General features: G+C 38.3%; 1 protein-coding gene across 4 annotated transcripts in view; it reads left to right on the top strand.

The window, feature by feature from the left end:
• RABGAP1L (RAB GTPase activating protein 1 like) overlaps positions 1-12,397 on the top strand; it is a 686,895-nt gene that overhangs the window by 171,194 nt on the left and 503,304 nt on the right. For all 4 annotated transcript variants that reach the window (XM_030875419.3, XM_060296102.2, XM_060296106.2 and 1 more), the window contains exon 12: positions 12,267-12,360. In XM_030875419.3, the coding sequence (XP_030731279.1) occupies positions 12,267-12,360 (94 nt within the window). The remainder of the gene's footprint in view (positions 1-12,266; positions 12,361-12,397) is intronic.

Genomic DNA, 12,397 nt, shown 5'->3' with positions numbered 1-12,397 from the left:
CCCCATATCTCCTCCCTTGTGCGTCTCCCTCCCACCCTCCCTATCCCACCACTCTAGGTGGTCACAAAGCACCGAGCTGACCTCCCTGTGCTATGCAGCTGCTTCCCACTAGCTATCTATTTTACACTTGGTAGTATATATAAGTCTATGCCACTCTCTCACTTCGTCCCAGCTTACCCTTCCCTGTCACTGTGTCCTCAAGTCCATTCTCTACGTCTGCATCTTTATGCTTGTCCTGCCCCTAGGTTCTTCAGAACCTTTTTTTTTAGATTCTATATATATGTGTTAGCATATAGTATTTCTTTTTCTGACTTTACTCTGTATGACAGACTCTAGGTCCATCCACCTCACTACAAATAACTCAATTTCATTTCCTTTTATGGCTGAGTAATATTCCATTGTATATATGTGCCATATCTTCTTTATCCATTCATCTGTCAATGGACACTTAGGTTACTTCCATCTCCTGGCTATTGTAAATAGAGCTGCAGTGAACATTGCGGTACATGACTATTTTTTGTTTGTTTTTTGGCGGTACTCAGGCCTCTCACTGTTGTGGCCTCTCGCGTTGCAGAGCACAGGCTCCAGACGTGCAGGCTCAGTGGCCATGGTCACGGGCCCAGCCGCTCCGCAGCATGTGGGATCCTCCCGGACCGGGACACGAACCCTTGTCCCCTGCATCGGCAGGCGGACTCTCAACCACTGCGCCACCAGGAAAGCCCCATGACTCTTTTTGAATTCTGGTTTTCTCAGGGTATATGCCCAGTAGTGGGATTGCTGGGTCGTATGGTAGTTCTATTTTTAGTTTTTTAAGGAACCTCCATATTGTTTTCCATAGTGGCTGTATCAATTTACATTCCCACCAACAGTGTAGGAGGGTTCCCTTTTCTCCACACCCTTTCCAGCATTTATTGTTTGTAGATTTTTTGATGATGGCCATTCTGACTGGTGTGAGATTATACCTCATTGTAGTTTTGATTTGCATTTCTCTAATGATTAGTGTTGTTGAGCATTCTTTCATGTGTTTGTTGGCAATCTGTATATCTTCTTTGGAGAAATATCTGTTTAGGTCTTCTGCTCTTTTTTGGATTGGGTTGTTTTGTTTTCTTTGATATTGAGCTGCATGACCTGCTTGTAAAGTTTGGAGATTAATCCTTTGTCAGTTGCTTCATTTGCAAATATTTTCTCCCATTCTGAGAGTTGTCTTTTCATCTTGTTTATGGTTTCCTTTGCTGTGCAGAAGCTTTGAAGTTTCATTAGGTCCCATTTGTTTATTTTTGTTTTTATTTCCATTTCTCTAGGAGGTGGGTCAAAAAGGATCTTGTTGTGATTTATGTCATAGAGTGTTCTGCCTATGTTTTACTCTAAAAGATTTAAAGTGCCTGGCCTTACATTTAGGTCTTTAATCCATTTTGAGTTTATTTTTTTGTACGGTGTTAGGAAGTGTTCTAAATTTCATTCTTTTACATGTAGCTGTCCAGTTTTTCCAGCACCACTTATTGAAGAGGCTATTTTTTCTCCATTGGATATTCTTGCCTCATTTATCAAAAATAAGGTGACCATATGTGCGTGGGTTTATCTCTGGGTTTTTTATCCTGTTCCATTGATCTGTATTTCTGTTTTTGTGCCAGTACCATATTGTCTTGATTATTGTAGCTTTGTAGCTTATTGTCTTGATTACTGTAGCTTTGTAGTATAGTCTGAAGTCAGGGAGCCTTATTCCTCCAGCTCAGTTTTTCTTTCTCAAGATTGCTTTGGCTATTTGGGATCTTTTGTGTTTCCATACAAATTGTGAAATTTTTTGTTCTAGTTCTGTGAAAAATGCCAGTGGTAGTTTGATAGGGATTGCATTGAATCTGTAGATTGCTTTGGGGAGTATAGTCATTTTCACAATGTTGATTCTTCCAATCCAAGAACATGGTATATCTCTCCATCTATTTGTATCATCTTTAATTTCTTTCATCAGTGTCTTATAGTTTTCTGCACACAGGTCTTTTGTCTCCTTAGGTAGGTTTATTCCTAGATATTTTATTCTTTTTGTTGCAGTGGTAAATGGGAGTGTTTCCTTAATTTCTCTTTCAGATTTTTCATCATTAGTGTAAAGGAATGCAAGAGATTTCTGTGCATTAATTTTGTATCCTACAACTTTACCATATTCATTGATTAGTCTAGTAGTTTTCTGGTAGCATCTTTAGGATTCTCTATGTATAGTATCATGTCATCAGCAAACAGTGACAGTTTTACTTCTTCTTTTCTGATTTGGATTCCTTTTATTTCTTTTTCTTCTCTGATTGCTGTGGCTAAAACTTCCAAAACTATGTTGAATAATAGTGGTGAGAGTGGGCAACCATGTCTTGCTCCTGATCTTAGGGGAAATGGTTTCAGTTTTTCACCATTGAGAATGATGTTGGCTGTGGTTTTTTCATATATGGCCTTTATTATGTTGAGGTAAGTTCCCTCTATGCCTACTTTCTGGAGAGTTTTTATCATAAATGGTGTTGAATTTTGTCAAAATCTTTTTCTGCATCTATTGAGATGATCATATAGTTTTTCTCTTTCAATTTGTTAATATGGTCTATCACATTGATTGATTTGTGTATATTGAAGAATCCTTGCATTCCTGGGGTAAACCCCACTTGATCATGGTGTATGATCCTTTTAATGGGTTGTTGGATTCTGTTTGCTAGTATTTTGTTGAGGATTTTTGCAACTATGTTCATCAGTGATATTGGCATATAGTTATCGCTCTCTGTGACATCTTTGTCTGGTTTTGGTATCAGGGTGATCTTGGCCTCGAAGATAGAGTTTGGGAGTGTTCCTCCCTCTGCTATATTTTAGAAGAGTTTAAGAAGGATAGGTGTTAGCTCTTCTGTAAATGTTTGATAGAATTTGCCTGTCAAGCCATCTGGCCCTGGGCTTTTGTTTGTTGGAAGATTTTTAATCACTGTCTCCACTTAGTGTTTGTGATAGGTCTGTTTATATTTTCTATTTCGTCCCGGTTCCGTCTCGGAAGGTTGTGCTTTCCTAAGAATTTGTACGTTTCTTCCAGGTTGTCCATTTTATTGGCATATAGTTGTTTGTAGTAGTCTCTCATGGTCCTTTGCAGTGTCAGTTGTTACTTCTCCTTTTTCATTTCTAATTCTATTGATTTGAGTCTTCTCCCTTTTTTTCTTGATGAGTCTGGCTAATGGTTTATCAATTTTGTTTATGTTCTCAAAGAACCAGCTTTTAGTTTTATTGATCTTTGCTATTGTTCCTTCGTTTCTTTTTCATTTATTTCTGATCTAATCTTTATGATTTCTTTCCTTCTGCTGACTCTGGGATTATTTTGTTCTTCTTTCTCTAATTGCTTTAGGTATGGTTTGGTTGTTTATTTGAGATGTTTCTTGTTTCTTGAGGTAGGATTGTATTGCTAACAACTTCCTTCTTAGAACTGCTTTTGCTGCATCCCATAGGTTTTGGGTCGTCATGTTTTCATTGTCATTTGTTTCTAGGTATTTTTTGATTTCCTCTTTCATTTCTTCAGTGATCTCTTGGTTATTAAGTAGTGTATTGTTTAGCCTCCATGTGTTTGTATTTTTTACAGATTTTTTTCCTGTAATTGATATCTAGTCTCATAGCATTGTGGTTGGAAAAGATGCTTGATACGATTTCAATTTTCTTAAGTTTACCAAGGCTTGATTTGTGACCCAAGATATGATCTATCCTGCAGATAGTTCCATGAGCAGTTGAGAAGAACGTGTATTCTGTTGATTTTGGATGGAATGTCCTATACATATCAATTAAGTCCATCTTGTTTAATGTGTTATTTAAAGCTTGTGTTTCCTTATTTTTTTTATTAATTTATTAATTTATTTCTTTATTTTCGGCTGTGTTGGGTCTTCGTTTCTGTGTGAGGGCTTTCTCTAGTTGTGGCAAGCGGGGGCCACTCTTCATCGCGGTGCACGGGCCTCTCACTATCGTGGCCTTTCTTGCTGCAGAGCACAGGCTCCACATGTGCAGGCTCAGTAGTTGTGGCTCACGGGCCTAGTTGCTCCGTGGCATGTGGGATCTTCCCAGACCAGGGCTCAAACCCGTGTCCCCTGCATTAGCAGGCAGATTCTCAACCACTGCGCCACCAGGGAAGCCCTTGTGTTTCCTTATTTATTTTCATTTTGGATGATCTGTCTGTTGGTGAAAGTGGGGTGTTAAAGTCCCCTACTATGAATGTGTTACTGTCGATTTCCCCTTTTATGGCTTTAGCATTTGCCTTGTGTATAGAGGTGCTCCTATGTTGGGTGCCTAAATATTTACAATTGTTATATCTTCTTCTTGGATTGATCCCTTGATCATTATGTAGTGTTCTTCTTTGTCTCTTGTAATAGTCTTTATTTTAAAGTCTGTTTTCTCTGATATGAGAATTGCTACTCCAGCTTTCTTTTGGTTTCCATTTGCATGGAATATCTTTTTCCATCCCTTCACTTTCAGTCTGTATGTGTCCCTAGGTCTGAAGTGGGTCTCTTGTAGACAGCATATATACAGGTCTTGTTTTGGTATCCATTAAGCCAGTCTATGTCTTTTGGTTGGAGCATTTAATCCATTTACATTTAAGGTAATTATTGATATGTATGTTCCTATTACCATTTTCTTAATTGTTTTGTGTTTATTTTGTAGGTCTTTTCCTTTGCTTGTATTTCCTGTCTAGAGAAGTTCCATTAGCATTTGTTGTAAAGCTGGTTTGGTGGTGCTGAATTCTCTTAACTTTTGCTTTCCTATAAACCTTTGATTTCTCTGTTGAATCTGAATGAGATCCTTGCTGGGTAGAGTAATCTTGGTTGTAGGTTTTTCCCTTTCATCACTTTAAATATGTCTTCCACTCCCTTCTGGCTTGCAGAGTTTCTGCTGAAAGATCAGCTGTTAACCTTATGGGGATTCCCTTGTATATTATTTGTTGCTTTTCCCTTGGTGCCTTTAGTATTTTTTCTTTGTATTTAATTTTTGAAAGTTTGATTAATATGTGTCTTGGTGTGTTTCTCCTTGGATTTATCATATATGGGACTCTCTGCGCTTCCTGGAGTTGATTGACTATTTCCTTTCCCATATTAGGGAAGTTTCAACTATGATCTCTTCAAATATTTCTCAGTCCCTTTGTTTTTCTCTTCGTCTTCTGGGACCCCTATAGTTCGAAATTCGTGTGTTTAATCTTGTCCCAGAGGTGTCTGAGACTGTCCTCAATTCTTTTCATTCTTTTTTCTTTATTCTCTTCTGCAGTAGTTATTTCCACTATTTTATCTTCCAGGTCACTTATCCGTTCTTCTGCCTCTGTTTTTCTGCTTTTGATTCCTTCTAGAGAATTTTAAATGTCATTTATTTTGGTGTTCATCATTGTTTGTTTGATCTTTAGTTCTTCTAATTCGTTGTTAAATGTTTCTTGTATTTTCTCCATTCTATTTCCAAGATTTTGGATCATTTTTACTCTCATTACTCTGAATTCTTTTTCAGGTAGCCTGCCTATTTCCTCTTCATTTGTTTGGTCTGGTAGGTTTTTACCTTGCTCCTTCATCTGCTGTGTGTTTCTGTGTTTTCTCATTTTGCTTAACTTACTGTGTGTGGGCTCTCCTTTTCGCAGGCTGCATGTTTGTAGTTCCTGTTGTTGTTGGTGTCTGTCCCCAGTGGCTAAAGTTGGTTCAGTGGATTGTGTAGGCTTCCTGGTGGAGGGGACTAGTACCTGTGTTCTGGTGGATGAGGCTGGATCTTGTCTTTCTGGTGGGCAGGACCGTATCTGGTTGTGTTTTGGGATGTCTGTTACCTTATTATGATTTTAGGCAGCCTCTCTGATAATGGGTGGGGTTGTGTTTCTGTCTTGCTAGCTTGGCATGGGGTGTTCAGCACTGGAACTTGCTGGTTGTTGAGTGGAGCTGGGTCATAGCTTTGAGATGGAAATCTCTGGGAGAGCTTTTGCCATTTGATATTACTTGAGGCTGGGAGGTCTCTGGTGGACCAATGTCCTGAACTCGGCTCTCCCACCTCAGAGGCACAGGTCTGACACCTGGCCAGAGCACCAAGACCCTATCAGCCACATGGCTTGGTCAGCTCTCCTGTCTCAGAGTTGCCTGAGGGCCAGGCATCCTGTCGGGGGCTCCTCTCCTCAGATCCCGGAGACGCCTGTGGGCGGCCTCCTGTCAGGGGCTTCCCAGTCAGGTGCAGTCACCTGAGGGCTGGGTGTTGGGTCTGAGTCATACAGTGCGCTGGGCGCTCGCCTTCTCTGCTCCTGAGTGCAGCATCGGGGGTTCGGCAGGTGTCTGAGGCCCAGGTCATGGCTTCCACCCAGGTTTACATCTAGCCCACAGGTTTACATCTGGGCTCCATGGTTACGACTTGGGGGGTTTACGTCTGAGGGTTACTTCCGAATCCCAGTTTTACATCTGGGCCCGGTTTACCACCTGGGGGGTTTATGTCTGGGGGTTTTGCGTCTGGACCCCAGGTTTACGTCTCAAGATAGCTTTAATAGCTGACATTTATATAGCTCTTGCCTTTTGCCAGCCACTGTAATATGTGTTTTGCATATAGTAACTTGCCTAACTCCTACAGTACTCTATAAGATATATACTGTTATTATTCTCATTTTAGAAATAGGCTGCTTAAGAATAGAGAGGTTAAGTAATTTGACCAGGATCACAGCTAGTAAGTGGTGGAACTGAGTTTCAAATGCAGGCAGTTTGGCTCCAGGACCAGTTAAGAATGATTGAATGAACCTGATTCCCATTTACCCATGTCTGCACACAGATGTTCATACACTAAATGTCACTAATTTTCAAGGCATTACTTTTTAATTTTTTTTTTCTAGTTGTAATGGATTTTCCTTCTTCCCCTCCCCTCTGATTATCCATTTAGGAAACTTTTATCGGTCTTATGGCCAAGTACTAATCTAGGCACTGGCAATATAGAAATAAAAGTTAGTCTCCATTGCCAAGAAACTGAGTCTAATGGGAGAAGATGTAGAGGATAACAGTCAATAATAATAGGATGTGGTAAGTGCTATGATTGAAGATGCCTAGAGGGAGCGCACTTAGCCTAGCCAGAAGAGGGTAACTCCTGACCTGAATTTTTTTTTTTTTTTTTTTTTTTTTTTTGCGGTACGCGGGCCTCTCACTGTTGTGGCCTCTCCCATTGCGGAGCACAGGCTCTGGACACGGAGGCACAGCGGCCATGGCTCACAGGCCTAGTCGCTCCATGGCATGTGGGATCTTCCCGGACTGGGGCATGAACACTTGTCCCCTACATCGGCAGGCGGACTCTCAACCACTGCGCCACCAGGGAAGCCCCTGACCTGAATTTTGATGGATTAGGATTTAGCCAAGGATAGGAATCCCAGCCTTCTTTCATTTGTCCTCACTATCTCTCTTTTTTTCTCTTTATGTAGAATGGAGCGCATTTGTTTTTTCAGAACCTTCAGAGTTATCATTTTATGTTTCTTCCTGATTCCATTGTTCCTTCTCTCTTCTTCTTTGTCACGTTTTACTTGCCAACCTCCTCACTATGTTTTCCACCACACTTCGTGTCTTTTTTCTTTCTTATTTTTTTCTTAGTTTATTTCTTTAGTCCTCCCTAGAAACTCTGTCTTATCTAATATAGTAGAGACTTAAATTTACTTTTCTTTAGCCCCCTTTCTTCCTGTCTAGCAAGATGGCCAGTAAATATATAAGACTCATGGTCAGTAGTATTTAACCTCTCTGTGCCACAGTTTCCTCACCTTTAAAATGGGCACACTAGTAGTGACTACCTCATTAGGTTGTTTAGAGGATAAAGTGAGTTAATGCCTGTAAAACTTAGAAGAGTGCCTGGAATATAAATAAAAAAGGCAGACAGTCAATAAAAGCTTGGGACTCCTATCTTCCTTGGCTAAGTCCTATTTTTGTCCAAATATTTGACCCCTGACTTGCTGTTGTTTCTGCCTTAATTGTTCATCAGGGATCTGGTTTTACTTCAGTGTGCCCATTTTCTTTCCTTCTCCTTGGGGTTCTCCTTTGCTAGTCTAGGTGCTTACAGTTCTGATTTCCTTTTTGTGGTGGACAGTAACTTGGGAGGTTGTCAGGAAGACAAGGCATTGTTATCATTCATGTTTCATGACATATTAGTAGGGATTTATAATAATAAAATAGGTTTTTGTTTCATATAGCAACAGGGTTCATTAAAAAATTAAAATCCTTTCCCCATTATTATAGTTATGCATATTTATTTTAAAAGATAAAAATATTACAGAAATATAAAACTTAAAAGTGAAATATGCATTCCCTAAATATTTATTGGGTGCCTACTATGCGATAAGATACTGTTAGGTACTGGAACATAATTGCTGTTAATAGTTTGGTGTATATGCTTACAGTTATTTTTAAAGGTCTTTGTAATCATATAAGTAACAATATTTACTAAAATAAAACCATACTTAAAATTACTCTTTTGTTTCTTTTCATCACCAAATAATATATTTTAGGTGATTTTCATGTTAGCATATAAAGATTCACCAATTCTTTTAAACTACTGGATAGTATTCTTTTGAATGGATATACTATAATTTAATTAATAAAACTCCTATTGATGGATTCCTGATAGTTTTCAATTCCTTATTATTATAAGCAGTGATGCAATGAAAATCCTCTTACATATATATTTTTGGCATATGTATTTCTGGATAATAAATTTCTAGAAGTGGAGTTGCTGGATCAAATGGTATATTAATTTAGAATCTTAATAAATTAAAAAAGATTGCTCGTTTAAACATCAACCTTCTTGTCTGTTTCCCCATACTTTTATCAACATTAGGTGTTATTATTCTTTATACTGTCTGCCAGTCTAATTGGTGAATATGTTTCATTGTTTTAATTTGCATTGAAAAATTATTGAGATAGGGCTTTCTTTAATATCTTTACTGGCTAGTTGTATTTTATATGTTTTGACCTGTACTATGTTCATGTCATTGGCCCAATTTTCTGTTGGATTATTCTTTATTTTATTGCTTAGTAAGATCTTGGTATATTAGGTAAAATAGCCCTGTCATATGTTGGAAAAATTTTTTTTGCTTGTTTTTTAATATATATTGTACCTTACTTCATAGAAGTTTTTAATTTATAGGTAGTTATATTTCTTATTCTTTCTTATAGCATCTTGGTTTTGTTTCATGCTTAGGAATTCCTTTCGCAACAAGAATAATAAGAATCTGAAAGATTCTGTATATCAGTAATACTTTTTGAGTTTTATCATAATCAGGATTAATGATAGGGCTTCCCTGGTGGTGCAGTGGTTGAGAGTCCGCCTGCTGATGCAGGGGACACGGGTTCGTGCCCCGATCCAGGAAGATCCCACATGCCGCGGAGTGGCTGGGCCCGTGAGCCATGGCCGCTGAGCCTGCGCGTCCGGAGCCTGTGCTCCGCAACGGGAGAGGCCACAACAGTGAGAGGCCTGCGTACCGCAAAAAAAAGAGATTAATGATGTCTATCAGTGTTTGTTTCCTTTTTTCTTTTTCCTTTTCATTGTGTTCTTAGATTTTGGTCGCCAGTTTAGCATGTACAACTTCATCAAATAATTTGGCACCTTGGTGTATTATGATTTACTGTGTAGCAAATTAGAGTATAAAGTAGGAATGTCTTGGACCCTGCTTAACTGAGTATCAATTTATAAGTACTTATATTATGCTTGGTACTAATTAATAAGAGGGGTGACCAGCAGTCTGTTTGCCTGAGAGTCTAAGTTTAACCTGCTTTCCAGTGTAACTTTTAATAGTGTCCCTTTTCCCTACTGATTTTAAACAAACAAAACCAGCCAATTATTTTACCAGCAAAATAAGTTTATTTGGAATAGCAGAGATGTGTAGTTTGGGACAAGCAAAAAATGGTAAACTATAGGCATATCTGGAGAACGGATGAGAGGGCCTTGCTTTTATAGAGGAAAGGAGGAAATTGGGGAGGGCTGCAGGGGTTCTTCATTGGCTGCAGATGGCGGGCAGCTTGTCCTTGCTGGATCAGGAGGAAATCTTTCTTCCTGCTGGGGTCTGTAAGCTGCGGTGAATGATACATGTCTGAGAACTGCCCCTCCATGGCTTCCTGACTTCACTTTAAATGAGGTTTCCTTTATTCATTTCATATGACTCTCAGAAGTGCCTCAGTTCAGTTTAAAAAATTATAAGGATTGTAAGGGGTAGTAGTTCACATTAGGATATTTTAATATTAAGGCTTCAGTTGTTTCTGTTAACATTATTCCTCCAGTACTTAGTAATACTTCATGTACTTTAGCTTTAAAAAATATCTCATTTCTATTATTTTCATGATGAACTTGTTGCAAAGTTCATAGAGTTGCTTATGTGAGGTATTTCTAGAGCAGTGATGTTAGTGTATATCCTTTTAACCTTCATCCCACCATCCAGAATAATGCTTACTTTTTTTGAAATTTTGGCTTTCATTAGTTTTTTTTGTTTTGTTTTGTTTTTTAATAAATTTATTTACTTATTTTTAGCTGCATTGGGTCTTCGTTGCTGTGTGCAGGCTTTCTCTAGTCGCGGTGAGCGGGGGCTACTCTTTGTTGCAGTGCGCAGGCTTCTCATTGCAGTAGCTTCTCTTGTTGTGGAACACGGGCTCTAGGTGTGCGGGCTTCAGTAGTTGTTGCATGTGGGCTCAGTAGTTGTGGCTCACGGGCTCTAGAGCACAGGCTCAGTAGTTATGGCACATGGGCTTAGTTGCTCCGCGGCATGTGGGATCTTCCCGGACCAGGGCTCGAACCCATGTCCCCTGCATTGGCAGGTGGATTCTTAACCACTGCGCTGTCAGGGAAGTCCCAATACTTACTTTTTGAATAAAATGTCCCTCATGATTCTTGTTTATCTGGTATCATCCTAAATATGGTGAAGCATTTGTCTGTGTGTATGCATATAGTTTGTTTATATTTTACTAAATATGTGATAAAATCTTTTCGGATGGATATGACCAAATTTTTTAACCTTGCTAGATAAACCTTTATTTATCATATTAATTTTTGGTGTTGAATATATCCACTGATACATGAATGAGTTTATGATTGGATCATGGGATTTGTAGCATGCTAAGTAAAACTGTTCTTAACACAGATCCCAATGTGATTCACTTAATGCCAATCCCTACTATACTGTAACAGCATTGATTAAACCTTAGTACTGGGCTTCCCTGGTGGCGCAGTGGTTGAGAGTCTGCCTGCCGATGCAGGGGAGACGGGTTCGTGCCCCGGTATGGGAAGATCCCACATGCCACGGAGCTGCTGGGCCCGTGAGCCATGGCCGCTGAGCCTGTGCGTCTGGAGCCTGTGCTCTGCAACGGGAGAGGCCACAACAGTGAGAGGCCCGCATATTGCAAAAAAACAAAACAAAACAAAAAAAACCTTAGTACTTGCCATCAGCCAGACAGATTTTTATCTAGCTTATTTCATCATTCAGACAATACTTCTCCAGCCTTTTCTTAGGTAGTACTGTGTCAGAGTCTTTGTTATAATGTAGGTGAATTGTGGCCATTACATCTCCTTTCTCTACCAACTGTTACCACTCAAAAAAGATTTATAGACCTTAGAATTACTCATTTTCACCACTAATTGTAAACTGTAACTCAACCTATCTTATTCTTTCTGAAACGATTACTTTACATCTTGGGATGTTTTATACAGTTGCCATTTTAAAAGACCAAATAGTTTCATCTTTCCTTAGTCAAAAATATCTTGTACTTATCAATATATCTTTAAAAAACCTTAAAAAGTTTTTTTAGATTTCTGGTTGTGTGTTTGTATCATATTATACATGTTTCTTGGTGTTATATATTGATATATATGTCTGACTCTTGTTTTTAGTATTTATTTATCTCAGTAAATATTAATAACTATAGTAATAAAATAATTTAAATAAAATATTAATTTCTGAGAATGTTCAACTGATGAATAAAGCACCATATAAGAATTTCTAATCATGTTACCATTAGCTTTTAAATTTTCTCTCTTTGGGTAAAGATATTTATTTATCGGTATTTTCAATTTCATACTGTGTAAACTGTAGACAAGAATTTTCATAAAAACTTGTGATTTGAAAATATTTATTGAGGCACTAAAGATAAAATGTATTAATGAAATACTGTTATTTTTGCAATGGGTATAATAATTAAGCAAAAGTATTATTTGATTGTTCATTAGACACACGGTCATGTTTCTTGTTTTAAAATACATTAATATCTAATATAGTATGTAATATAATGTTTGTTCTTTTTGTATTTCTTCTGCAGAGAGTGATAATGAACTCTCGAGTGGAACAGGTGATGTGTCTAAGGATTGTCCTGAGAAGATCCTATATTCTTGGGGAGAATTGCTAGGAAGATGGTAAACTTTTTTTTTTATTGAAAATTTTATATTTACA

The sequence above is a fragment of the Globicephala melas genome, chromosome 1 (genome assembly GCF_963455315.2).
Source record: "Globicephala melas chromosome 1, mGloMel1.2, whole genome shotgun sequence".
In the NCBI taxonomy this organism is placed as follows: Eukaryota; Metazoa; Chordata; class Mammalia; order Artiodactyla; family Delphinidae; genus Globicephala; species Globicephala melas.
Note: the sequence above shows the minus strand (reverse complement) of the source record. Positions and strands in the feature narration are given on the sequence as shown.